We start from the raw sequence: 27182 nt of genomic DNA, 5'->3' as shown, positions 1-27182 counted from the left end.
CAGGAATTATTTATTTAATCCAAAATACATGGAGGTCAGCACTTTATAAAAACATACACAATTCTCTCAATTTTATTTCACCACTGACAGTAATGAACACTGGTAACCCCAAAGGAACTGTCCCTTGATGCATTATCGTCACTCCCTCCACATCTCCTCTGGTTACGTATGAGATCTCTGTCGCTTCCAGAACCTCTTGACCTCGCTGTGTCCTTGCGGGGTCACCACCATAACCCTGTGGGCGACATCTTGCCACACCAGACAGCCCAATCCCTGCAGCAGACATCAGGACAATCTCAGTATTTTACTAACTTTAACTTCATTAAAAAATATGAAGACTATCCTACATGAATAGCATTAACAGCCAAGCATTGATGATCACATCAGTAAATGGCAAAATATCAGCAGTGAGTTGGAAAGGTTGATAAGAACTTTTTCTAAAGTCACTGTTCACAACAACAAGTCGTGTTTTAAGAATTAACTGATGATAAATGTCTGACGGGTCTGGATTGCAGACAGACCAGTTAAGCGTGCAGAATCATTTACAACTGAGTAATGCAGTTACAATACAAACATGTTTAAACGCAACATAAAAATAGGATACAATGATCAGCAAATTATTTAAACAGCTTTATAGCTTTAATTGAAAATACAAAAGACCCTACAAGGTCCTACATGGCAAGATCAGGGAGATGGTAGTCAATTTAGGAGGACAAGAACTGCGAAAAAGCCCATGAAGATCTTGGGTGAGGACATTGGATTTGACAGGTACAATAAAACCTATTTCCAAAAAAGTTTTGATGCAGTGTAAAATGTAAATTAAAACAGAATGCAATGATTTTGCAATCTCATAAACCAACATTTTCTGCAAAACAGAATATAGAAAAAAATAAAGGATGTTGATTGTGAAAGCCTTTTCTCTTTCATGAAAAATATTAGCTAATTTGATGGCAGTAACATGTCTCAAAAAGTCAAGGTTAGCTGGAAAAGTAAATTGTGCTGAGAAGAAACAGCGGCAGGAGTATGTTGCAATAATTAGGGTAACTGGAAACAGGTCAGCGACATGACAGGCTAAAAGAGGAGCACCTTATTTATGTTTCTGCTGGTGGGTGCCCACCATGCTTACATAAATCGTTGATATTTTGACGCACACACGCCCTCTTTCACAAACGCACAGTCAACACATATGCCGTCAGAATTGTTTCACATTGCGTGCGCAACTATCAACTGAACGTGTCAGTGGCGCGTGCTTTGACACCTGTGCAGCAAACCATGCCTGACGTGTAATGTAGTTTCCTCATTGACTTATAATGGTCCCCGTTCACACGTGATGACTGCTGCACGCCTGTAATCACACGACGCGTAGTGACAACGCGTAAAATCCACGCGTTTTTTGGCGAACACACGCATTAACGTTTGCCTGAACATTTTTGTAACACAGTCACCCGTACGAGGAAATGACGTGCGCAAACTGTGTGTGTGCACGCATGATTATTTTGTTGTGCGTGCAGATTGTATTTCCCACGCAACAAACTGCGTACGTATGAAGCAGTGTGTGCACATCTGTCTAGTGCACACACTACTTCATACATACGCAGCTTCTTGTTACGTACCTCAGGAATGTGCTACCCAAGGCCCTTCTTAAACAAGTCCCCCCAGTGAGTAAAACTGTTCAAGTTTGGAATGAAGAGACTACTTCAGGACTACTTCAGTTCTACAAACTGGGATGTTTCTGTATTTATCAGACGCTTTGATCCAAAGCGACTTACAAATGAAGATATAACAGCTTTATAAAAAGCTAACAATAAGCTACATAGAAGGAACCCAGGAGTCCGACTCTGTCAGAGGGGACAGAGTAGAGATAGGGTGCAGGCATAGAAGGAAGTGCAGAAAGATAAAGGGCAGAGATAGAGGGGGTAGGGAAGTACAAGGTAAGTGCTGGGATAGGAGATGCTCTCTGAAGAGCTGGGTTTTCAGGAGCTTCTTGAAGATAGACAGGGACGCCCCTGTTCTGGTAGCGCTCGGTAGGTCATTCCACCATCGTGGGACGACACATGAACAGAGTTTGGATTGTCTTAGGCGTGGTGTAGGAGCTGCTAGACGACAATCCTGGGACCAACGGAGGGACCCAGTTGGGACAGAAGCCTTTGCAAGAGCATTCAAGTTCCATTAAGCTCTTTGTAGCTAACATCAGGGACTTGGATCTGATGCGGGCGGCTAAGGGCAGCCAGAGGAGCTCAATGAACAGAGGGGGGACGTGTTCTTTTAGGCTGATCCAAGACCAGACGCACCGCCGCGTTCTGGACCATCTGCAGAGGTTTCATAGCACAGGCTGGGAGACCAGTTAGGAGAGCATTGCAGTAGTCAAGGTGGGAGATGACCATGGCCTGCACCAGGAGCTGGGGGGCATGTTGGGTCAGGGATGGTCTGATCTTTCTTATGTTTAGTAATGCAAAGCGACATGAACGAGACACCGAGGTAACGTGTTCTTTGAAGGTTAGTTGGTCATCCATCATGACACCCAAGTTTCTAGCAACCTTTGATGGAGCAAGAGATAGGAATTTGGTTTGGATGCAGATGCTGTGGTGTATGGTTGGTTTGGCTGGGAAGACCAGCAGTTCAGTTTTTGGGAGGTTAAGTTGGAGGTGATGGGCTTTCATCCATGTTGATATGTCAGAGAGACAGTCTGAGATTTGTGCTGAGACCTTGTGGTCGTCAGGTGGGAATGACGCTGCAGAAGTGTGACCAAGTGTGACCGACCAGTGAGGTATGATTCAAACCAGCAGTGTGCTCTCCCTGTGTTTAAGACTGGTGCTTTGAGAGAAGACTGTTCTGTGGATTTAGAGCAGGGATGTCAAACTCCAGTCCTCCAATGCCGTGTCCTGCAGGTTTTAAATGCTTCCCTGCTGCAACACACCACATCAGGTAGAGAGGGTTAAAACCTTCAAATTCCTTGGCACTCACATCAGTAAGGATTTAACCTGGACACACAACACACAGCAGATCGTAAAGAAGGCTCAACAGAGACTCTTCTTCTTGAGGAAGCTGAGGAAATTTGGACTGTCCACTAAACTCCTCAGCAACTTGTACAGATGCACAGTGGAGAGCATCCTGACAAACTCCATCTCAGTGGGGTATGGGAACGGCACAAACAAGGACAGAAAGGCTCTCCAGTGGGCCATTAAAACAACACAGTTCATCTGTGGAGCTGCCTTCCCCCCACTACAGGACACCTACAACACCCGGGTCACTAAAAGGGCACAAAACATCGTCAGGGACCACATCCACCCACAACACAAACTGTTCACACTCCTACCATCTGGCAGAGTGTGAAAGCAAGGACTACCAGACTGAGAAACAGTTTTCATCCCTAGGCCATCAGGCTTCTGAATCATGGACCACTTCTGGACAATAACCACATCTACCTGCAATATTTACAATTTTTACACGACATTTCATCTTTTGCTGCATATTTTGCATTTTATATTCATATATATTTTATTATTCATTTTTTTTACATTTCCTTTTTAAAAATAAATACTTAAATAAATAATAATATATAGTCGCAGTAGCTTAGTTCTTTTGGTTAGGAAGTCTCACAGTAAGATTTTCATTACCCAATTATAACCACTGTGTCTGTTTTGTGTATATGACGAATAAACATGTTAAATCTTGAATGTTGAACATCAGTCCTGAATGTCTGATCTTCAGCCCTCAGGCAGCTCTGCATTGAAAACAGAGCTGATTCCAACCTGGAAATCACTGCATGGACTCCAGAAATCATTGTCTGTGAACACAGCTCAACGTAACATCCACAAATGCAGGTTAAAAATTCTATGAATGAAATAAAAAAATAATATTCATATTCATCCCAAAGTGAAACTATATTTTTCCAATGTATCCGTTTCTTAACAATCATTATAAGCTGTTCTGTTATGTAAAGATTGTTTGTTTCAACACGATGCCATGTAGAGCGTGGGCAGTGCTGTTCTATATGTTCATTAAGTTGTGCAGCATTCACTTTTGTACAAAACGGATTTCCACAAGTTTTTAACATAGTCTATCGATTATATCGTCTGCTTACAACCCCAGGTGGTGTTCTTCTTGTCCTACAGTTATACCTGAGATGCCAATATAGTTTCTTACTGCCAGAGCCAGTGGTATTGAAGAGGTTGGGCCATTCAACTCTGTCTAAAGCTTTTTCAGCATCCCGTGACAGTAGAGCAGTATTTCATACCTCCTTTTGATTATGAAGTATATTCAACAGTCATTATGAAAGCCCTGTCTACCTAATAAAACCACTCTGATCTTTCCCCAATTATAGTTGGTATTATTCCTTCTACTCTTCTCTATTTCCTATATCTATGCCATCAATCACTCTGGAAACTTTGAGAGTTCCCTTTTTTCTAATTCCGTTCTGAATTGTGCAGATATGTTCTGAATCTGAATTTAATCAAAGAACCTGCTCATTGTGATTCATCTCGAGTCAACTATGGGCTATAAAATAAAATTTTCTGAATCCTTCGTTTATTTCAGTTGGCTCTATAATAGCTTCACCTTCGTTGTTTCGCAGAGCCACAATAGTACTTTTCATTTGTAGTCGTTTGATGAGCCATGCAAGCACCATCACAGCTTTTTCTCCCCGATCATATAAGGTTTGCTTAAGTTTCAGAAGGCTAGTTATTGCCTTCAATGCTGATAATTCATTATTTCGTGTACTTAAAGTGTCTTTGGTGTGTTTCAGACGCACCCGATTGGTAATATTTTCTTGAAAGTACTTGTTTTTAGTGGCCTTGCCATTTGTTTAGCTTTACAACTTGTGATGATTATTTGGCCTCTCATAGATGCTTTAAAGGCTTTCCACCTAATAATTACTGAGGTTTATGTTTGTTCCAATTACATTTCAATTTGCTCTTCTAAGGAGCAGATAACCACATTCCATCTACCGCTACCATTTTTGCTTAAAATGCCCCCTATTGGGATCACTTGCATACCCAAGATTAATGGGGCATGATCAGGGAGTAGATCTGTCCTCCACTTTCTCTGGGAAATCTTAAACTGGAGCATCTTGATCTAGCCTCCAGGTTGAGAATTTTTTCTTCCCAATATTTGTTCATATTTTACAGGACTTTAACCTTAGCTTGGAGCTCTTTGACACTATCCTCAGTTTGTGTCTAAGCGTGCGGGACCCATTCAGCACAGTCCGTGATATCTATCCTCACACCTTCAATAGCAGTTAATCTGCAATCAACTCTGGAAGAAAACTCTGTTTTCAAGCTGTTGTAAGCTGCCAGTATGCTTTCCGATGCCGTATCGTACTCAGTACCACACTGTCCGTGTCCTTAGGTGTTACTCCAGTTTCAGCCATGTCTTCGGTGTTCATGGTTTTGTTATTAGCAGCGCTCTTGGAGTTAGCACTTGGCGATGCAAAGTTAGACATGTTAGATTGGTGTTTTTAAAAAAGTTTTTTTTTTTTTTTTATACAACTTTTCAACCTTGGTTTTCTTTGTAACAGAGGTGAAAGAATGATGTAAAACACTTCCTACCCCAAGATTTTAGAAATACGTCTTAATCATAAGATTTGCAAATCATTACAATTTATTTTCATTTACGTTTTACACACTTTTTTGGACTTGGGGTTGTACACGATAGTGATGCTATATTCAAGCAGGGGGTGAGCAGGATCTAGACTTTTTTCCATGGATGCTCATTATTGAATTTGTACAGTAAATTGTTGGAGATTTTCTGCCAGTTTGTGGTGATGATTGCCATCTATGGTGGTGTAGCTGCCTGGGTTAGCAGCATCAATGCCAGATATGCAAGAAGAATCAATGACACATCCATCAGAGAAGAAAACTCATTGGGCTGAACCTGGAGCCTCTTGAGTCAGTGAGGAAGAAGAGGTCACTGAACTATCTATATATGGAAAATCCTTCCTGCACCCTTCACGACTAACAAGGACAGAAAGTCTACATTTGGAGGTTGGAGGTGGAATATGGCACAACACACCTGCAAAGCGGTGGAACCAAGGTCGAGTCGCATCCTGGCCACTGGGAGTTTCAAGTGACTTCTTCAAGAAAAGTCATTTTTATTTTCAGCCACTGTTTTTCATTTGTTGTTTTACAAATTCCAAACTACTTGGTTAGGCTTAGTACTAAAGAAGATATTATTACTGTGTTGCAGACACCATAAACTAAAATGATTCATTTGTGGGTTGAACTGACCTTTTACTCTGAAAGTCAGTTTAGCGCCAACAGCTTCCTTTCCAGGTAGCCACACCCCTAACTCAACTGTGAAACTCATAAGGCTCTGATCATTCTTCCTCTATTCTTGACCAGACTCTGAAGAGGATAGCACATCCATCTTTCCAACGCTTCTCCCCACTAAGACAGGACTAGGTCTGTTCATCTCAACTTGCTCTCAAAAGTCTTCAGGCACAACCTGCTGGCAGTCACCAATATGTCTCCTGCAGCAGCAACACATTGCTCAACACTCCTTCTTTTTAACTGGAGAAGGACACAGTTAGTACTGGTGAGAACTACAAAAACAACAGATGCAACTGGCGTCCCTCTTCCAAAGGGCACATTAAATGATACCCAAAAACTGGACCTTACCTGGACACACAGACAGATGTAAACATCCCACTTCTTCAATTCTTTACTCAACCGTTTGTTCCACATGTGCTAAAACATGTGTATTCACAAATAAAGAGCCATGCTTTGTCATGGGCACGATCCAGTCTCACATGGCTTTGTGTGGTAAGTTGCCATTTTGTCACAAAAACACAAGTGGATGATTGCCAGCCTTTCTTGTGTATTCTAGCTGCCTGGTCATTTTGTGCATAGTGTGGCAGCATAGCAGACAGTAGTCGTTATCAGATTAACTATTAATGATTTATGATTATTAACCTGACTTCAGTCAGTTCTATTGTACTTAATTTGAATGTGATAATCGCTGAGGCAAAAGGTCAATGCTTACATTCATCCTTCATGTCTGCTCTATTTGTGTCATATCTGTCTCAGATTGACACATAACTAAACTATCAGTCACAAGTGTCTGTTGGTCTGTATGCGTTATTAGTTTCTGGTTTCTAGGTGATGCCCTGAAATTAAAGATTTCCATTAATAATTGTATTGAATATTAATAACTGTCTGCATACGTAATTGCTAGTAACTAAGCCAGCTCCGACCATATTCCCAACAATGGTTAGGTATCGACGGTACTTGGTTACCATTAGGTATTAAAAACAAGGTGGTTAAGGTTAGCAGAACAGTATGGCTTGCATTGAAACGGACACTAATAAAATATTCTCTGGATGCAGAGTTTCAGCTAAACACAAAACATGTTGGGATTTATGAACCAAACTTCCTATTGAAATACAGTACTTTAAACACTGTGCTGGATGACACCCGTACAAAAAAAACAAAAAACCCCAATACAATACAACAATGAATATGAAATACAAAGACCAGCCACAACATTCAAACTGCTTAATATCGTCTAGGTCTTCTTCATGCTGCCAAAACAGCTCTGGTATGTTGGAGCACTGACCCTGGACCTCTACGGGTGTCCTGTTATGTCTGGAAAGAGCAAACTGGAGCAGATTCTTTGTGTTCAAATGGCTGGGACCGAGGGCTGGGCGATATGACGGTATTAAATCGTGAAGGATTGCAACGTGAAGACGCTCCGTAACGATCTGTCAAACTGCAGAGATTGTGGGATCGTCTCGGGCACATTCTATAAATTGCAGTTCTATGCTGACGCACCAGACGTGTTACGTCATCAACCTGACCGACCAATCACAGCGAATTACAGGCAGTGACGCGCTTTCTTGCCCGCCTCCTTGTTTGTGTGTGTAGCAGTAGCTGCATGGAGAGCCATGGCTGAAAGCCAAACAGAGGAGGTCGCTAAAAAAAAGTATGCTGAGAGCCAAACAGCGAGGGGCCCGGCGGCACCGGCACCGCAGGCAAAGGCAGCAGCTCGCGTAAAAGCAGCTGGGGGCTGCACGGTGGTTAGCACCGTCGCCTCACAGCAGAGAGTCTCTGGTTCTAATCCCGGCTGGTTCTTTCTGGGTGGAGTTTCTCCCCGTGTATGTGTGGGTTCTTTCCGGGTTCTCCAGCTTCCTCCCACCATCCAAAAACATGCATGTTAGGTTAATTGGTGACTCTAAAAAATTGTCCTTAGGAGGGAGTGTGAGCGTGTGTGTGGTTGTTTGTCTCCTTTGTCTCTGTGTGGCCCTGTGATGGACTGGCGACCTGTCCAGGTGTACCCGCCTCTCGCCAGATGACCGCTGGGATAGGCTCCAGTGAATTGGACTAAGCGAGTATAAAGGATGGATGGATTTGACATTTGTTGTGAATTGTAGAGACTGTATATAAATAAAACAGAATTGAATAGAAAGCGTGATCATTTTGGAATCTGTCAATTATTTTAAGCTGGATCGATAAATTGGGCAATTTTTTGTTTCCTGTGTTTATGGGTAGCAGAGCACATTGTTCTATAGGGCGAGGTCACCTCTATCAAGGAGTGTGATGCCAAGTGGTGGGGGAGCGGCTGAATTCCAACAGTGTTTCAGTGGATGGTATGTGTGAAGGTAACATCTACATCATTGCCAGGACCCCAGATTCCCAGCAAAACATTGAGACCATCTACGTTTACTGGCCCGGGGTTTTAATGTCGAGGCTGGTTTGTATGTACACATAAATGATTATTCAATAGATTTGTTAGGAAAGAAAATCCAACCTGAGCTCTGTCTCGCAGCACCTCAAAGTCTGCCTGGGACAGGAACTGGTTATAGAGCACACCTGAAAGAGATGGAACCATCCACATCACACACAGGAAAGACCGTATAAAACCGCTCTCATCCTCTCTATTACACTGTACAATACCTCTGACAGCAGTGAACGCTTTCATTCAGAAATGCGTGCCACAGAACTTTGAACTGCTGAGCCACAGTTATTTTCCCACATGTACTGACTTACTGGGTATGTGAAGGAGAGGTAGCAGGGAAACATCTGAAGCACATGCAATGAGGCTTTGGAACTGCTGTGTTGTCTGTACAATTTGCTGTGTGTTGATATTGATACCAGGACCATCTTTACGACTGACAATAGTGAGAAGCGAGTGGAAAGCAGCACAGCGTCAGCAGAAAGGAGAAGCACCAGCATTCACGCGGGCAGTAAATGTTCAAGAAGTATCTGTGTGCTGTTGTTCTCGAGGTTCCAGTTCCACTGCTTCAGAACGTTTTAGCTCTCCGGTGGAGGTGTAAAAACCACATTCACCACCATGCTGTTCTGCTTTCTCTTTTCATTTCCAGCAGTAGTCACTTTGGAGTTACTGCACACAGCTCCGGACACTTTTTTCTCCCCAGGCTTGCGTGTGCACACACTCACCTTCTGTGAACTGCAGCCGATCTCTCTCCAGCTCCCACAGTCTGATCTGATCCGTTATGGTTGAAGGCAGCACGGGGATCTGAAGCACAAACACGCCTGATGAGCACATTGTATAGAGCCCTAAAAGGCCAGGCAGCTGTTACCAAATTCATTAGAATTCCATGTGACAACGGATTGGGTTTTATACCTGTGTGAGCATGACGGGGTGAGCTCTGGTCCTCAGAAAGTGGATGATCTGAATAACAGCAATATAACACAGACAGTGATGTGAGGGTTGTGTTTTTTTATTGCTTCTGTTTCTCTTTTCCCCCCTCCTCTTTGTGTTGTGTTTTTAGGTTGTGGCTGGTCTCACAGACCCAGATGACACACACCTGTCCATCATTACCATCAATCCCTGTCCTTCTACAACCAAGACTCCAACACGCTGCCAGATGATTCCCTTAGATGCCATGCGTGTGCATAACTGACCAGCCTGCCTTCTGCCTTCACCGCCTTGTGTCTTCGTCCATTGAGTTTTGTGTTCATCTTGGATTTAATGTTAAAAACACTGATGCTGAAATTGTTCCTGGTCCCCTGCAACTTTCTGGTCCTAATTGCACATGTGACATGGCATTCAAGTTGGACTAACTAACTTTTGGAGGTTAAATCTGTGCATATGTTCATTGTACACTATGTAAATTAAGAACTAAATAGTTCTGATTTACTGAAAACAGTCTACATGAGTGCTGGCCCGTAAAAGATTCCTTGTGATCATATTCTATTAGTTTTGGCAGTAGAGGGACATTAAGAGAGAATTTCAGCTGTCTTGTTTTGAAAGGGACTGGAAAAGCTGTGAATCCTTCTTCAAGCTTCACTGGGCATGTTCACTGTGCTTTTACAGCTGTTGCATCATCTGACACAGTATGTCAGGAGTGCTGGCAAAGCTGAACTGCTGCACCTTAATCAGAAGCATCAATACACCGTTAGTTACACATGGATTCACAGACTTTAAAAGTAATTGTGAAAACAAGATCATTTAAGCAACGTGGAGCATTTACAAGCCTACAAATGGAACTGACTGAACTAAGGGTGAACAGTGGAGAAGAAAAATGGAGCACTTTGTTTGTGATTTTGCAAAAAACAATGACTTCCAGAACCTCTCTGAATGGAGGCAGAGAATATGTTTTGGTCAGAGCTGCACTGAACAAAACTGGGACAGTCAAAATACTTGTGATGCAGCATGAGTATAATGAATGGATCCCATATTTTTCCAGCGAGTCCTTTTCTCATCATTCTGTTGTGTTTTTCTTTGCCTATTCTATGCTCCGTTTGTTGCACTGAATGATATTCTGCATCTTCAGGGCACTCGTATGCATTAGCTGAAAGTGACAACATGCAAGCCTGGTGACAACTATTGCTGTTGTGAGCTTCCATCTATCAGTCCATCTTCTAATGATTATAAAGGATGCAAGCAGGGTTCACAAGGCACTTCAGACATCCCTCTGCATCACAGCATCTCCAGTTCATCGTGGAGAATACAACAGACAGATTCATTATTTCTTAGGCATGTCAAGAATTTTCAATAAGAAGCATAAGTTCGATCATATAACCTCACATCTATCAAAATTCAGCTCAGTGATGAGAAGAAAGTACCGTGAGTTTCCTCTGGTCACAGTCCTAAGCAGACATGCAGTTACACATGCTATCATGCCCCCAGCAACAGGGAGTTAGAAGACTGTCTGGGCAATTAAATACCAATACAGCACAATATTTTAATGGAGGATAACTAAGAAATATTAGGGCTACTCATAGGCTGTTGGTACAGTTTTACAGTTCTCTAACCTGTATGACACTTAACTTCCCCTGTATTCGTAGTGTGTGTGCAGTTGGTCATTACCTGCTGTGCAGTGATGCCATTGGCAATGGCCTGTTGCACTGACTCTCTTGTAAGCTGAGCCACCACAACATTGGGAAAGCGATATAGCATTTCACTGAAGAGAGCCACCAGAGCAATCTGAAGTTCTGAATCTGGGAGGGGTACACAAACCCACAGATGCCACATGAATGTACAATAAGAAGCATTAAATGGGTGAGTATAAAGGAGAAACACATTGTAATGAGCGCAGTAGGAAAAAAACCCTCCTATATTCTAACTGTGAGAAACACTGCCAATAAGCCTTTTCCATACTTTACATGTTGGAAACATCTTTGAAGGCATAGCGCTGCCTTCAGTCAGTATAAGTATCAGTTTCATCAGGTTTTCTGAAAGGCATAATTATAACAGTGAGAAAAGAACCATCACTAAGAGTTTCTCATTAGAAGAGCCAGCAACACTCTGCCCCCTTTAAGACCTGACGCAACACGTGTCTACAGGGCACCTCAGCTCTGAATGGGTGAAGCCTCTTTCAGAACTGCCCTGATTTCCAGCACCTGAACATGTCTGTGCGCTGCCTAAATGAGTCTCTCCAACATTTTGTGAACCAAGTCACATATTGCATCCCTTTCAACACAGGTGTGAACTGCTGCAGTCACATTAAGACAAATGCAGCCGAGGTGGAGTCATCTGATCAGAGGAATCCCACAGGTCCAGTTACTGAATAAATAAACTTTCCTCCGCCATGGTTTACTTCCAATAATCAGCTGCAGCACCGGGTGGTTTTTTTCTCAGCGTCTCAACCAAATGAACAAGAGAAAACTGGTTTCAAGTGTTTGAGCTGCAGCTTCTGCTCTCTCTCTCTCCGATTAGAGATCAGATTTTCAGCTGCTCCATCCACCACCTTTAGTTTAACACAATGCTGCGTGTCTTTTATCTTGGTGTGAGCTTTCTGGTTGCTGTGAGAAAACTGAGTGCAGAAGCACTGACAGATTGAGCAGCTGGCAAACAGTGATGGTGCAGACGGTGTCCTCAGGTGAAGTCAAACTTCACGCTTTTCCTGCAGGGCAGAACAACTACACGGTTACTGTAGTACACTCCACCCTCACAGTGGAACAGTGGAGGAACTGTTGGACTTCACTATGTGCTGTCAAGTTTCGTGTTTCGGCAAATGTCATTTCACCATTCTGTCTCTCTCACAGACATGTATGAATGCAGAGAGGAACAGCAACACGGAAGCGACTGAAGGCTGGTGCGGTTACAGATTGATGAAGACGATCTTAATGTCCTCATGTTACATTTCTCATTTCTGAAAAAGGGCTTTCAGGACACAAAGATGAAGAAAAACGTTTTTCTGTGTTAACATGCAGCATAAAATTCACACATACTTGTGTAGGCGTAGATACGATAATTGGTTTCTACAACAATGAATCCTGCATCTCCACTTCCAGGAGTGGAAGCCAAGTTGGAAGAGGAGGAACTGGTGGTGACTCCGGCAGCCAGTGTGATTGCCAGTCTGGTGGGATAGTATCGCCGGGACTTTCTCTGATGACACATGATCAAGGAATCAAATTGTTTTACTCTCTTGTTTAAGAGAGAGTTTTACTACTCGCACTGTTTACTACATGAAACGAACCCATGTGGAACCACACTTTGTGCTCAAAGAGAAATAAATTTAAAAAATCCATCTTCAGCTACCACACTTACAAACATCTCCAGGTTTGACAAGACTATATGTTGCTCTAAAGCTAATATCCTTACATTTTTACCTTTAATACCAATTAAGTGTGCAATTTCCCAGAAGTTCTGGTGAACTCAGACTTTTTTGGTAGAGTCTCGATAGGACTATGGAAGTAGCTCCATACAGATTATATACTGCTACTCCAGACAAAGAACATTCAGACACAGTGCTTTTCATTTGAGTAACTTGCCACTGTGATGTAAAACCTTTAATTACTGTAAGGTATACAACTTCACTATTGTCCCTTTCCTTTTGAACATAAAACTAAAGCTAAACAGCAACTGAAGATTCAATACAACCCATAAGTTTCTTTATCGGCAAAGCTTTTTGAGAACTGCTATTAAATTAAAACAATTAAATGGATGTAACCATGTTTCAGTGACTAGTATATATATTCTATCACTGTTTTTGATACAGATACATGTGACAGATGACAAAAACACTGGAGCTGACAATATGAAAAGTTCTAGCAGATCTTCCTTTCTCTTCTCAGCTCTTCACCTTCCTCTGAAAGACCAGTCCAAACTCCCGCAGATGCTGCAGGAATGTGAGTAGGGATTCACTCATACCCTCCACTGAGTAATCCTGAGGCACACAGGAAGCGCATGATCAATAAAAAAAAGTAACACAGACTGAAAAAGAATGTCCAAAAGCTCAGACCACTGCCCAATGACATCCTTCTGTTGCTTCACAGCATGCACATAAACCATTCAGAGAATTAAACAGTCTGGTCAGTTTATTGTACTCACTCTGCCAAGTGTGGAGAAACTGAGCTGGAACAAGAATGATAAGATTTCCACCAGGTCCATCCCCCGGGACTGCAAAGGACAGAGCACAAAATTCATTTGAGCAGATATTCCCAAATAACAGCCAGCTATATGAGGCTGGAGAAGACATTCTTTTCACGCAACCAGTTCCAAGAATGACGGGGCTCTGATCGGTCTGTATAACTTACTCAGATGTGTCTACTTCTTAGGCCAAAAAACAAAAAAGAGGCAAGTGTGATCTCCAGATCGTGCATATGAAGTATACAGGTAATTGGTCAGTTTGTAGACCACGGTTAGAACATGGAAACTAACGCTTTTCCTGGTAACAGGCATAAGCACAGGACTCTAGCTGTTTAGTTTACTGTAATATTACCAATAAATTAAATGGGAACAGATAATTGGCCATAGTTTTTCCATATAAATTACCATAGGTGTTTCCATGTAACAGGTTGCAAAAATATTTACTTTCTACAGTATTAACCAACATTGGTTCTATATCATGGTTATTACCTTAAACTTAGTCTTAACTTCTTTCATAGCAGGTTGGCTGATTGCAAACTATTTTCCTTTATTACATCATACTTATTACCAAATTAATGTTACCAGGTTAACTCAAAATAATGAACCGATATTACCATCTTATCATTAGCAAAATTCATGTTATTAACAAATTATCATTATATAATATGAGATTATTATTAGCATACCAAGCGGTCTTCCTACACATCTTTAAATTGGCTTTCCCGCTTTTTTTATTTCCATTACTAATTCAGAAGTGTTGCTCTGAGTGCTGATATCTTTGAAAGGCATTCTACCATTTTGACCTGTCAGTCTGAGTTATCCCCACATCTATATACCTACAGCTACATACCTAATAACACAAAAACATTAGGTGTTCACAGGCAATCCTCCTTCATCCTGGAGATCTAGTGGATGCCAGTGGTGAGGGAAGCTGTCAAGCTGAAGAAGGAGGCCTTTCGGGCTTGATTGTCCCAGGGGTCACCTGAAGCAGCCGACAGGTACCGAGTGGCTAAAAGGGCTGCAGCGTTGATGGTTGCTGAAACTAAAACTCCGGTGTGGGAGGAATTCGGGGAAACTGTGGAGAAGGACTTTTGGTTGGCCTCAAGGATGTTCTGGTAAACCATTCAATGATTCAGAAAGGGAAAGCAGGGACCTTTCCCAGGTTGTGCTTGACCTGGGTGGAGAACTGCTGACCTGAACTGAGAATATTTTTGGGTGGTGGAAAGAGCACTTTGAGGATCGCCTCAATCTGGCCAGCATATCCTCCATTGAGGAGGCACAGTCTGAGGATTGGTGGAAGAATTATCCGGTCCTTGTATAACCAAAGCAAGAGCTGTGTCTGCATTCTTGGCAGCTAAACTTGTTTACAGCGCTTGTTGGACTCTGCCAGAGCAACGCTAGGTCTCTGATCCCGTTTGTGATTTTCATGGACATGATCTCAAAGTATAGTCCTGTAGAGGAGGGCATCTGGTTTGGGAACCTCAGGGTTGCATCCGTGCTTTTTGCAGATGATGTGGTTCTGATGGCTTATGCAAGCCAAGACCTTTAGCACGCAGTTCACAGCCGAGTGTGAAGCAGCAAGGATGAAAATCAGCTCTTCCAAATCCTCGACTACGGTTCTCAACCAGAAATAAGTGGAATGCTCTCTCTGGGTTGGCGATGAGTCCATGCTTCAGGCAGAGGAGTTTGAGTATCTGGGTATCTTGTTCACGAGTGACGGCAGGTTGGAGTGAGAGATAGACAGACGGATTGGGTTTTTGTCAGATGTAATGAGGGGGCTGCTCTAGGCCGTTGTGGTAAAGATGGAGCTAAGCCAGAAGGCAAAGCTTTCAATTTACTTGTCCGTGTTTTGTTCCAACCCTTATCTTGTGGTCACAAGATCTGGAAAGAACCATATCCTGGATGAAATTAGCAGATAAAATTAGTTTCCTTCAGAGGGTGGCTGAGCTCAGCATTACAGATCGGGTGAGGAACTCTGCCATCTGGAGGGAACTCAAAGTAGAGCCTCTGCTCCTCTGCATCAAAGGGAGTTAGCTGTGGTGGTTCAAGAATCTGGTTAGGATGTCTCCTGGTAGCCTTCCTTTCAAGGTTTTCCGGGCACATCCTACTTGGAGGAAGACCCAGAACTCGCTGGAGGGGGATTATATATCCACTCTGGTCTGGGAACGATCCCCCAGGAGGAGCTGGAGAGTGTCACCTGGGAGAGGAATGTCTGGGTTGAACCTGTTGCCTTCGCAACCAGACCTCAGATAAGCGGATTAAAATGGATGGATGATTCCGTCACAGGATTACTCCAAGGGCTCAGAGAATTTTCCAATCAGAAAATTACTTTCGGGGATCATTTCAATTAAGTGTTCAATTATCGTAGAATTAGTGGTTCACTTACAACATCTTAGAATACTATAGACCAAGGAACTCTTCTAGCATTGTACTAGTGAGACTGATCAAAGGTCAAAAATAACATTACTACTTAGTGGTAAATTGCTTTTGATGTCACTGATCATTCCACTTCCACATTTTTTTCTTTTTAAAATGACTGACAGTAAAAACATGCCTAAAGGTCATGACAAAACAAGCCGAAGGCAAGACCAGGTGCTTCATATTTTTCAGGTTGTCTGCAGAAAAACAACTAGCTCCAAAACAACCCACTATTAAGACCACTTCCTCCTGCCAACTAGGCCATACAAAGTACATCTTCACAAGACAATATAACTTTGCAGTGTACAAGGGAGCAGTAGTCTATGGGTTACTCAGTAAGGGAGGCAAGAGGACCATGTAAATAAAAAACATTAGGGAATATACATTTTCCTTAAGTCAATTGAAAAGTTCATAAAGTTAGTTCAGTTTTTAAGATTTAACATAGTTGTAGCATGGTTAGCCATGTTTTAATGCATTTCAACTCAAAAACCTACAGTTCAGTTCAATGTAACACATACATGTGGATGGTTTAACACATTTGTGAATTTATCAAGTTACCTGCAGCGTAAAGAGTTAATGTAACTTTAAAATATAGACCTCCTTTACCATTAAGACCAGTCAATCAGAGTGATCTATTTGGCTAATAGATGTAATGGCGATTCAATGTGTTAAACAGCTGATCCTGACCATAGCGAGGGGATACTGTCTGTCATAGAAAACGAAGCATTGAAGAGAAGTGCAAAGTCTAACTGTACCACATACTGAAAAAACACCATAAGAGCTTCAACCTCCTCCGATTTACAGCCTACACAGAGCAGAGGGAGAACTGATCTAGATCAGATGTTTCTTCACCAACAGAACCAAGAAAAGCTAATGGGTCAGAACAGAGAGCTGCTCAGTTATTACTGACTGATAGCAACAGTGAATCCAACTCTGTATCCGTCTGTCATCCTGTGTTTTCTCTGAGATCTCTCAAGCAGTAAAATCCAACCCGATCTTTATTCTTGTCCCGCTCGAACACTTTGTCACTTCTTCCTCCAATAATGTTTTCTCGGGTCTCTTTGCTGCATCAACCAGAGTTTTGTACATTTTAAAGCTAATCGGGTTTAAGTTTAAATTTACCTGAGCAGTTTTGAGATACTGCAGGGTGAAGTACCAAAGCTGAGAGGCTGTGTCCAGCAGGAGGAACTGAAAACCAGCTGAGGTGATGTACGGCGCCTCTCCTGCCTCACTGACAATCAGACAAGATGATAGCACAACATGAGGTACAGGTCAAAGCTTTAAAACAACAATAGTTCAAAGGTAAAGTAAAAACACCTCTGTGGTTTTGTAGACTGCTGTTTTAAAATTAAAGGTTTTATTCACCACTCATACAGCACTACTTCTTCTATACCATACACAGATGAAGGCAACTGAGGCAAAGTGGGGTTCAACGTCTTCCACATGTAGACTGAGTATTGACCCACTGACCTTCTGATTGGTAGTGAACCTAAAGTTCCATTTTCATAGTTATCTGATGATCCTCCCTGTGATGGGTTCTGCTCAGATATCAGACAATCTCCATATCTGCCTTTCTCATAGAACCAGCAGAATTTGCCCAATTCATTTTCTTAGCTGGCAACACTATTTTTGTGTCCATTTGTCAATTCTGTTGTTATCTTTGCGCTAAACAGAGACCTACAATGAGGTTTCTCAGTGGTGTGGTGGCTAGCCTCACAGCAAGAAAGCTCCCATTTCAAATCTCAGCTGGTTCTTTCTGTGTGGAGCTTGTGTGGGTTCTCTCTGAGCACTCCTGCTTCATCCCACTGTTAAAACATGCACGTGAAGGTAAGTGGCCATTCGAAATTGACCCATGGAGTGAGCACGTATTAGGTCTATGCTGGCAACCCGTCAATGTGATGGCAGCAGGGATAGGCTCCCCCCCACCGAAACCCTGAGTGGGATTAAGCAGGCATAGAAAATGGATGGATGGAATCTTAAGTGTCTTTTTTAAAAAGGTACTTTTGTAGCTGATAAATATATTGGTTGATTTTAAATTGGATATTTAGGAGTTTTAAAATGACTGGATTTCGATAGGGGTACAGAATCAAATATAATTGAGGATCTACATACTTCAGGCACTTGCTGCTCTAGAGTTTGTTGTTTACTGCAGCCACAAACTCCACTTCTCAAAGAGAAAAATTGCTATCAAGCTTTCATTCACAAATGAATGCATGAAAACCACAACAGGTCAATGTTTTTTCCTCAAATCACATGTTATCGTTGTTGTGAGGCAGAATTATATATTAATGACAGAATCTGTGAGGACACTTTTAAACACATGAGCTGAAGCAATAGCTACCTGGGCTGGAAGGGCACAAAACACCCTCAAGATTATCAAGCAGTTACCATTGCAACTGTCCATCCAGCCAAATGTAAACTAAAAGAAATGGTTACAGTCTGGAGCTCTCCTTTAAAAAGGTATTGTAACGTCTGACATACATCTTTCTAAACGTTATCTTTTAAATAGTTCATTATCTAATTTTTTACTACATTTTTACATTCAAGCTCATTTTAGGAAGGTAGACATTTTCAAGCTCCTACATTAACATTGGTACAGGTTATAACAATATGATATTTAGGGTAAAGGTTTGAAAAAAAAAATAAAAATCCTTTAACTCGTAGGCTGCCAGTGTTAATGTCAATTAGCCAGAACATCCTGGCCTTTGGACCCTTCAGCCTGATAAATATGACTTCTGTTCAGCTTTTTAAACTGGAACGCGAAGACAAAATTATAGACATGACTTAAAATGTTCACAGTAATGGAGACGATCAGTCAAAGTGTCTGAGCTGCAGCTCTGAGCTCTGCCATCACCTGTTCAAGGTAAGCAGCCACCCAGGGGGCGTGGCTTTGACAAAGAACAGTTCATCACTGCTTACGACAAAGACTCATCCTTCTGCTGAACCGTTGATTCATTAAGAACACTTTGAGTTGGTGTACACCGAATTGGTGTGGGAGAATTCTGTCGTCTGAGACACAGTGGTTTAAAAAAAAAAAAAAAAAAAAAGAAGAAAAAACACATTGCTAATTAGCCACGTACTCGGTGAAAGGTGTGACACTTAACTGCACATACTTAAAACACAGTGACATCAGCAACTTCATGGAGCCTTAATGTAAAACTCGTGTGTCTGTGTGTGGCTGGCAGAGATGGTGGAGGCTTCCCAATCTTCTGCCATAAATTCTGAGATTTTGTAAAATGTCCAACAGGCACAGATTTACTGTTCCAACGAGTGAATAGGTCAACCTCTTTTCCCCTCTGGGGAAAAAAGTCAAATAAGCTGAAGATGGTTGTGTACCTTCTCATGAGGCCAGCTTGAACCAACAGCTGTGCCAGGTCCTGACTGACAGCACTGGGAGAACCCACCATGAACTGCAGGATGACCTCCCACCGCTCCATAGCATAGCGATCGAGGCTCTCAATGTCCCGAGCATGGCGATCAGGACCCAGAGTGCTCCCCTCATCTGCCCACGCTGTGCCCCTGTGTCAACAAGATGATGGATCTTTAGAATTTTTTAGAAAAAAAAAGAGATTCTCAACTGATGCTTTGAGCAGTTTATTTTTCTCTTTGGCTCCCCCTACAGTTGTGAGTTGTAACACTATTGTCATTAAAACAAATGTACCTCTGAACCCTGTACATACACAGCTATACACGTGAATTTATTGACATGCTTTAGAGGCTCACAATAACACCTCTAGAAACCAACAAAAATTTCAAGGAACAAAGTAGGGTAATGTAATATGACCAAAGAAGACTGAAAACATGCTCACAAAGAGACGGTGACAGTGTATTTTCCATCTTTTAAAACTTCACTATGGCAGTAATATATTGTCTAATACATATTGACTCACAGCAAAGAGAGCGTAGCTGGAGAAAATAAGTGGTAGGCTAGAGGGAAATAATCTCCAGGTTTATCCTTGTGGCTGGCAGAAAGCAGAGTTAGAGGCCTTAAAATGCATCAGGGAAGAAAGAGATGTGGTAAAAGAAGGGTAGTGTGGCCGCATCGATCAGTACTTTTTAAGAAGTCAGTCGAGTAAGTCTGATGAAGTCCAGCGGCAGGTAGAAAACCACAGTCTGAAGGATATCAATAACACAGCTATGGAGGAGGAGGTTCTAAGAAGGGATGCAGCTGATACTGAGGTGAATAGGCCAGTTAGAGAGAGAAATATGGAGCAGAAAGCTAGAGTTAAGTGGCCTAGGGCAAATAGCAACAAAGAATGGGAGGCAGTCAATAAAGATCTATCATTAATACTAAGTAGGCCAGGAGGAAATGCAGGCGATAGGCTAGAGAAGATGGGAGTTTTATAGGGACCCGTTCAAGTTTGTTAAAGGGTTGTTTAACCAGGAAAAGGGAGGGCAGCTTAAAGCAACAAAGTCAGAGGCGGAAGAGTATCAAAGAAATACATATTCAGATCTTGAGCAGTGTAGAGTAGTAGGCCTTCCACCTGACATGCCACCATTAGGAGAGATAGCTCATAAGATGGATGTTAGACCACCGAGGTGGAAGGAGGTTGAGCAGGTAGTCAGGTGTGCAAAGGCTTCGTTGGCCCCAGGGCCAAATGGAGTCCCCTACTGGGTTTATAAAAGTGCTCCTGTTATCTTAAAATGTTTGTGGAGGCAATTAAGAATAGTTTGGGAGAAACAGTTTATTCCTAGAGCATGGTGTAGGACAGGAGGCGTTCTTATTCCAAAGGAGAAAGAGTCCTCTGACCTGAGTCAGTTCTGGATGATCTCTCTCCTAAATGTAGAGGGGAAGATTTTCTTTAGTGTAGTTGCACAGAGATTAGCTTGTTATTTAGAAAGGAATAGCTTAATAGATACCACTGTGCAGAAGACAGGAATACCAGGTTTTGTCGGGTGTTTAGAGCACACTAGCATGATTTGGCATCAGATTCAGACAGCCAAGAGTGAGAAAAAAGACTTGCATGTTATATTTCTGGATCTAGCAAATGCTTTTGGTTCAGTCCCACAAACTTTTTTTGGAAAGTGTTTGATTATTTTAGAGTGCCTGTAGTAGTTGTTAACTTAATGAGATAATATTTCCAGGATATTAGACTGTGCCTAAGTACAGCAGGTTTCACAGCAGGTTGGCAGAGGCTAGAAATAGGCATTATGGCAGGGTGTACAATTTCTCCATTAGCATTTACAACGGCGATGGAGACAATTATTAGAGCTTCCAAGTGGGTTGTAGGTGGAGAGAGACAACAGGATGGCATGCGCATTACACCAATTAGGTCCTACATAGATGATATGACGCTGGTGACTACAACAGTGACACGTATGAGGAGAATACTTGAGAGACTTAACAAAAATCTAAAGTGGGCTGGTATGAAACTCAAACCCACTAAGTCTAGGAGTATCTCAATAAGTAGAGGGGAATTAAATGATAGAAAGTTTGTAATAGATGAAGAAAAAATTCCAATAATTAGGGAAAAGGCAGTATAGACTTTAGGTAGGTGGTACCAGGAAGATATGAATGATGGAGAGCAGGCAGTGCAGTTTCAGAAAGATGTTTCTTAGGGATAGAATAGATAAATCAGGGCTTCCAGGAAAGTTTAAGCTGTGGTGTCTGCAATTTGGATTGTTTCCTTGGTTCATGTGGCCACTCTCTGTGTATGAGATTCCATTATCTGTTTCTGAAAAACTGGAAAGATTAATTAAATTTTACACTAGGAAGTGGCTAGGTGTTCCTAGATGCTTAAGTACTGTGGCACTGTATGGGAAAGGCATACTCCAGCTCCCAGTATTCGGTCTGGTAGGAGTTTAAATGTACTAAAGTTAGGACAGAGCTCCTGTTAGCTGGGAGTAAAGATGTTGTAGTTAGTAAGGTGGTTCCAAACCCAACCAAGGGGAGGAAATGGAATCCAAGAATGGCAGCGCAGGAGGCAGAAGCAACTCTTAGACATACAGAGATTGTGGGTAATGTTCAAATAGGCCGGGGAGGCTTGGGTCTTGGCCCAGGCAAACCGGTGTGGAGTAGAACAGGTCCCAAGGAGAAGAGAAAGCTAGTTGCTGAGCAGGTTCGTAGACAGGAGGAAACATTAAGGGGTACAAAGGCAGTGGCTCAGGCTAAGCAGGGACAGTAGTTGAATTGGGAAGGTGTAGAGAAGTAAAAGCTTAGCTGAAAAGAGCTGTGTATGGAGGAAAGGAGTATTAGATTTTTGATAGGGGCAACATATGATGTATTGTCCACTCCCCAGAACCTAAAACTCTGGGGAAATGGAGACCCCTTATGTTCAGGTACTGCAACTCTAAGGCACATTTTGTCAGGTTGTAAGGTTAATCTGTCACAAGGCCGGTATACGTGGTGACATAACCAAGTATTAAGAAGCTTAGCTGCAGGTATTGAAGATAAACGAAGGCAGGTGAATTTAGGAGGGTTAGAGGCTGCTTAGAGGCTGCTTGTGGTTGGGAGATGCAGGTAGATTTAGAAGGAAAGCTTGTTGTTCCCCAGGAAATAGCCTCTACAAATCTAATGCCTGATGTAGTCTTGTGGTCTAGGAGTAGAATGAGAGTCTATTTCATAGAGCTGACTGTCCCTTGGGAGGAATTAGTGGCAGAAGCATATGAAAGGAAAAAGCTTAGGTGTGTGGAGTTGGGGGCAGAAGCAGAGCAGCGAGGATGGAAAGTTAGGATATGTTCAGTGTAAGTGGGATGTAGAGGATTTGTTGCAAAGTGTGTTGTCTCACTGTTGAGGGAGTTGGGTGTAAGTGGACAGGGTTTGTATCCCCACCAGCTATGACTGGTGTGCAGTTGGTGAGAGGCTGGGGTAGCTTGTGGTTGTGGAAGAAAAGATGGTTTCTGTGGTGTGAGGAGCAGTGATGGCTGGCATTAGGGGAGTGACTCTGGGACGCCAGAGATCACTGTCTAGCCTCCTGGAGGTGCCATGGGCCCAACTAGATGAAACACTGATGAAAGGAGGTTCCCACCTGATGACCCCAATGACATGTTGGTCAGCACTGCTCCCTGGTCTATATAGAGATTATAGAGACTTATTCACTGAGTCTGGTCCATTTTTCTTCTTTAGCACAAGTTTTTTGCGTTTACCTTGAATTGTTATCCCAGTGTTGGTGTGTTATGTTGTACCAAAAAAGCAGTGCAGAAACCAACATGGACTGCAGTATATCAGTCCCATGGTATCCCAGGGCAGTTTCAGACCAAGGAATGTACATAAACTTCAGAATGAATCAGAGGAACATAGTTTAAGGCTTCACAGACCTCCTATTGTTGCCTTTTTCTAAATTCAGTGTGTTTTAGGCGAATAAAACATAATGAGATTGCAGAGGATGTACTGCAGGTGACTCTTTAAAACAAAATATATGGACAATAGATTAACATAGGATATTAAATGTGATTTTGGAGCTAGCTTGTAAATGTCTGTGAAATCTTAAACATGCTTTGTTATTTGTTTTAGAGTCCTCTGTGAGGGATTTAGATCCTGATATGCACTGAACTCACATCTTCATTTACATTGTGGAATGAAAGGGGAGAGCCTAAAGTTGTGTGATTAACACCGTTTCACAGGGGCAGACTTACCCACCGAGCAGAGCAGTTCTCAGGTTGTCCTTGAACACTGGATTTAAAATGTATCCTTGCAGACCACCCTGCAGTTGCTGACTGTGCCAAAGTCGAAGACCTGCTAACACGGAGACACATTCCTCGTGATCCCTGCAGATAGACAAACGCACTGAGATGAACTAACGAGCACTCTGACGTGCAGCTCACAGAGGAGGCAGAGAAGCTGCAAACCACAGGAATTATAGTCACTGTCCAGTGACCATTTTACTTTCAAGAAGTCTCAGATGAGTTTCCACACTGCAAGAATTCAGCTGTGATAGAGACGCTGTCCCAGTCACTGATGGAATCCATTGTAACATCTGACACTTATGAGCAATAGGTTTACTCTTGCTGCTATCCTTCTGTCACAAATCACCCTTGGCACCCGTCTACACCCACTCCACCCTGCATACACTCTCTTCTTCACCTCTTGTGTGCACTGGCCGTTGCTTTGGATGGTTGACTCATCCATCTTCCACCTCACCATACACCATAATGTTGTCTGCAAACATCGTCTTCTCTCCTCTGTCCAGAGGATACACCAAACAATTCTTTTTCTCAGCCCTAAAGCTGTTTTCCAGTCTCAACTTCTCCCCGATCTCTGCACAAACAGTGACGGATGTGATGAACATATATTACGATCTTGAGATGGTAATATTTTTTCATAGCAGATATCAGCCAACAGTTTACTAAACAGGGAAAATTTCAAACAGCTTTTTTCAAGGAGCTGACAGAGCCCTGGGCCTTTGGAGCTCAGAGATACAGTGGAGCCACTCTGTTCCACTGTGAAGCACCTCCTCCTGGAAGGTCACGGCTGCAAAGCTTCAGGTTCAGCTCTTCGCTTTCAGTATCGGGAAAATCATACACTTTTTACTGTGTTGCATCACCATGGCAACTAACACTGGCACCCTAATCTGCACCGGTTAGGAGCATCTATACTTTGTCCACGTGTTCCACAAAGTGCGAGACTTCTTAAAGCAGGTCGGTGGAGAAGCAGCAGGAGAGCATCCCTGATTCGTGGACACATAAATTAAACAGTTGCAGCCTCCGCAGATCACACGTGGATTGCACACTTTGAGAAAACCACCGTTTAAAAAGCAAGTGAAAAATGTGAATTCTGATTAAAAGCCCTGCAGGGGGTTGTTCCACCGGTTGACCCGCAGACTGCGCAGCTGGACTCACCTCTCACCGTCTTTCCTCACCCACAGGGCCACGGCTGCCTGCGGGAGAGGCTGCTCCAGGAACAGCATGCGCATCACGTAGTTCTTGGCCAGCGAGGGGAGCTCCCTGTTGGAGAGAAAACACCTTGAAATGACACCTTACTGCGCAGTCATGTGTCCACGCCGGCGTCAGACGCACTCATACCTGGAGACTGCCAGACATGTTGCTGGGTGGTTGTAGAGCCTGTCCAGGATGTCCGGACTCAGCTCTCTCAGGTAATCGTGCAGATTTTTACACTGCAGCTGGACACGCAGCTTCATGGTCTGCCGCAGAGTTCTGCTGTCACTCAATCCCCGTGGCCTGATTTCTGCCGGGCTTCAAGCTGCCATGTTGGGCATCATGTGACCTTTTTCTTCCTCACATTCTTTTTCTTGTTATTCTTGGTTCACTGGCGGTTGGGAGACCGACGCAAAGGCCCATTACCGCCCCCAGCTGGTGCGGAGGGTGGAGCGGGCGACAGAAAAGACAAACCGGTTACTTTCACTAAATGACTTCCTGACAGGCTGACCAGACCTCTTACCTGGACACGTCCTCTTTTTGAGAGCTAAATTTGCGTCCAGGATTTGCTCCGTCTCAGCCTCACATATGTTTCCATGGGATTGGTGTCGTTTCACTCCCCCCACACAGCCCTACAGTATGGATGGAGTGGAAGTGAGCAGGGGGGCACAGAGTTGCCATGTTCTCTCATCAGACATTCAGCTGGTCACTGACTGCCCTCTGCACCAGTTTCTGTTTGAACAGCACATGGTGCCAGAACACAGACTAACTACAGAAAAACTAGTTTTTCCACACAGTTGCAATTTATTTCATCTTTGGCCAAAAAAAAAAAAGAAAGAAAGAAGACAATGATAAATGCCTGTGCTTTGCTGAATGGAAGCTGAACTTTGTTCATGTTGGTGTTGTTTCTTGATGGCCTCCATCAGCCCTTCTCTGGATCTGTGGGAATGCTTATGTGGATCACAGTGCCCCTGGTGATCATATAAGCATCATCTTCTAATCAGAAATGGCATTTCTCCCATTTCTACCTGCGCTGCAGATGCTACAGATGTTCTGAATGCTCCACAGCAGCCTCTCTGGCCATGGGCTTGCAGCCCATTAAAGTTGGATTCAGTCGCTGACACATGAGCAGTGCATCCACAGTTCTGAATGGATCTCATGAGAACCCAGGACATGTTCTGCCCACTCCTGCCCCAAGCTTTGTGGACCATTTATGATATTTTATCATGGTAACATTTTCTCAGAGCAAATCCCCAGAAACCTGATAGCTCTCATTGCCTCAAGAGGTTTTCATACAATTCAATGAAATCAGAAAGATCATGTGAAATTGTTCTGCTCTTTTCAAGTGCGTAACAGCAGAGAGCGCAGTGGAGTCTGGACTAACTGAAAAACAACAGTTTATTGTTGCAAATGTACTGTGACGGTTCCAAGCGGTCATTCTGTTGCAGGTAGCTGTACTGAACAGCTGTGTGTTCCACTGATGTCCTGCTGCTATCACTGAGGGGGACCTTTAAATACAGTAACTCAACATGAGCTCGATCACAGACAGCTGGTTACAGGTAACTGAGTGAGAGGTCAGGAATGAAGGGTGGGCGGCCTGAGCAGGCAACATAAAATACATGCTGTGACTAATCCAGAAATTCAGCTAAAGAATGAAGCCCAACCATGACATACTGCGCCTTTTTCTATGACTGACGTCCACTCTGATGAACCAGCAGCTCGCACAAGGAAAAGGGCTCCGTTTGGTACGGAGCTGCTGCCGGCTCTGAGCCACCGAAGTCGTATGAATGCCCGTGTCTGATTACAGTTTGGACACAATACCCCTTTTCAATATTCTTTTCTTTTACAAATAAACCTGTAGAGTTTGCTGAACCGTTCTGCTTTCTTTAGCTTTGAAAAAAAATTCTATTAAAACTTTATGCTGAAATACGAAGATGTGCCAAAAAGTTTTTATCGTAACAAAGGGAACAGCACGGTATGTGGTCTATGGAACCTCCCTCAAAACATCCCCTTTAACATTCCGCGCCTTCAGCCAGTGCAGCTTCTCCTCCACAGGGAAAATTCTTCATCCACATTTTCTCTTTGCAGTTTTCCGTTAGATGCAAACTAACATCTTCATGTTATATACAATCAAAAGTTCTGCATATGTTGTTGCTTTTTCTTTTATAAACAAAGGC

General features: G+C 42.9%; 1 protein-coding gene across 1 annotated transcript; it reads right to left on the bottom strand.

Moving 5' to 3' along the window:
- Positions 1-25382, bottom strand: gtf2h4 (general transcription factor IIH, polypeptide 4). The gene is made up of 13 exons (XM_072370830.1): positions 25153-25382; positions 24970-25074; positions 23767-23898; positions 19528-19710; positions 17314-17422; positions 13735-13803; positions 13487-13570; positions 12633-12789; positions 11269-11399; positions 9580-9627; positions 9393-9471; positions 8743-8804; positions 1-273 (listed from the first exon to the last, which is right to left on the bottom strand). The coding sequence occupies exons 1-13, from the start codon at positions 25266-25268 to the stop codon at positions 163-165; spliced, it is 1386 nt and encodes a 461-aa protein (XP_072226931.1). The 5' UTR covers positions 25269-25382; the 3' UTR covers positions 1-162.
- Positions 25383-27182: the final 1800 nt, after the last annotated feature.

This window comes from Leuresthes tenuis, unplaced genomic scaffold (assembly GCF_036924035.1).
Source record: "Leuresthes tenuis unplaced genomic scaffold, fLeuTen1.0.hap1 SCAF_18, whole genome shotgun sequence".
Lineage (NCBI taxonomy): Eukaryota > Metazoa > Chordata > Actinopteri > Atheriniformes > Atherinopsidae > Leuresthes > Leuresthes tenuis.
This window is presented reverse-complemented; position numbering and strand designations above follow the sequence as displayed.

What these genes read in the sequence shown, in the direction of transcription:
- gtf2h4 (XM_072370830.1), bottom strand. Translation starts at nt 25,268, where the DNA reads ATGAAGCTGCGTGTCCAGCTGCAGTGTAAAAATCTGCACGATTACCTG. An exon ending in GTGAGGAAAGACGGTGAGAG is followed by an intron (nt 23,899 to 24,969) that starts GTGAGTCCAGCT and finishes GTCTATCTGCAG; the next exon opens with GGATCACGAGGAATGTGTCT. An exon ending in GTTTCTCCACACTTGGCAGA is followed by an intron (nt 13,571 to 13,734) that starts GTGAGTACAATA and finishes TGTGTGCCTCAG; the next exon opens with GATTACTCAGTGGAGGGTAT.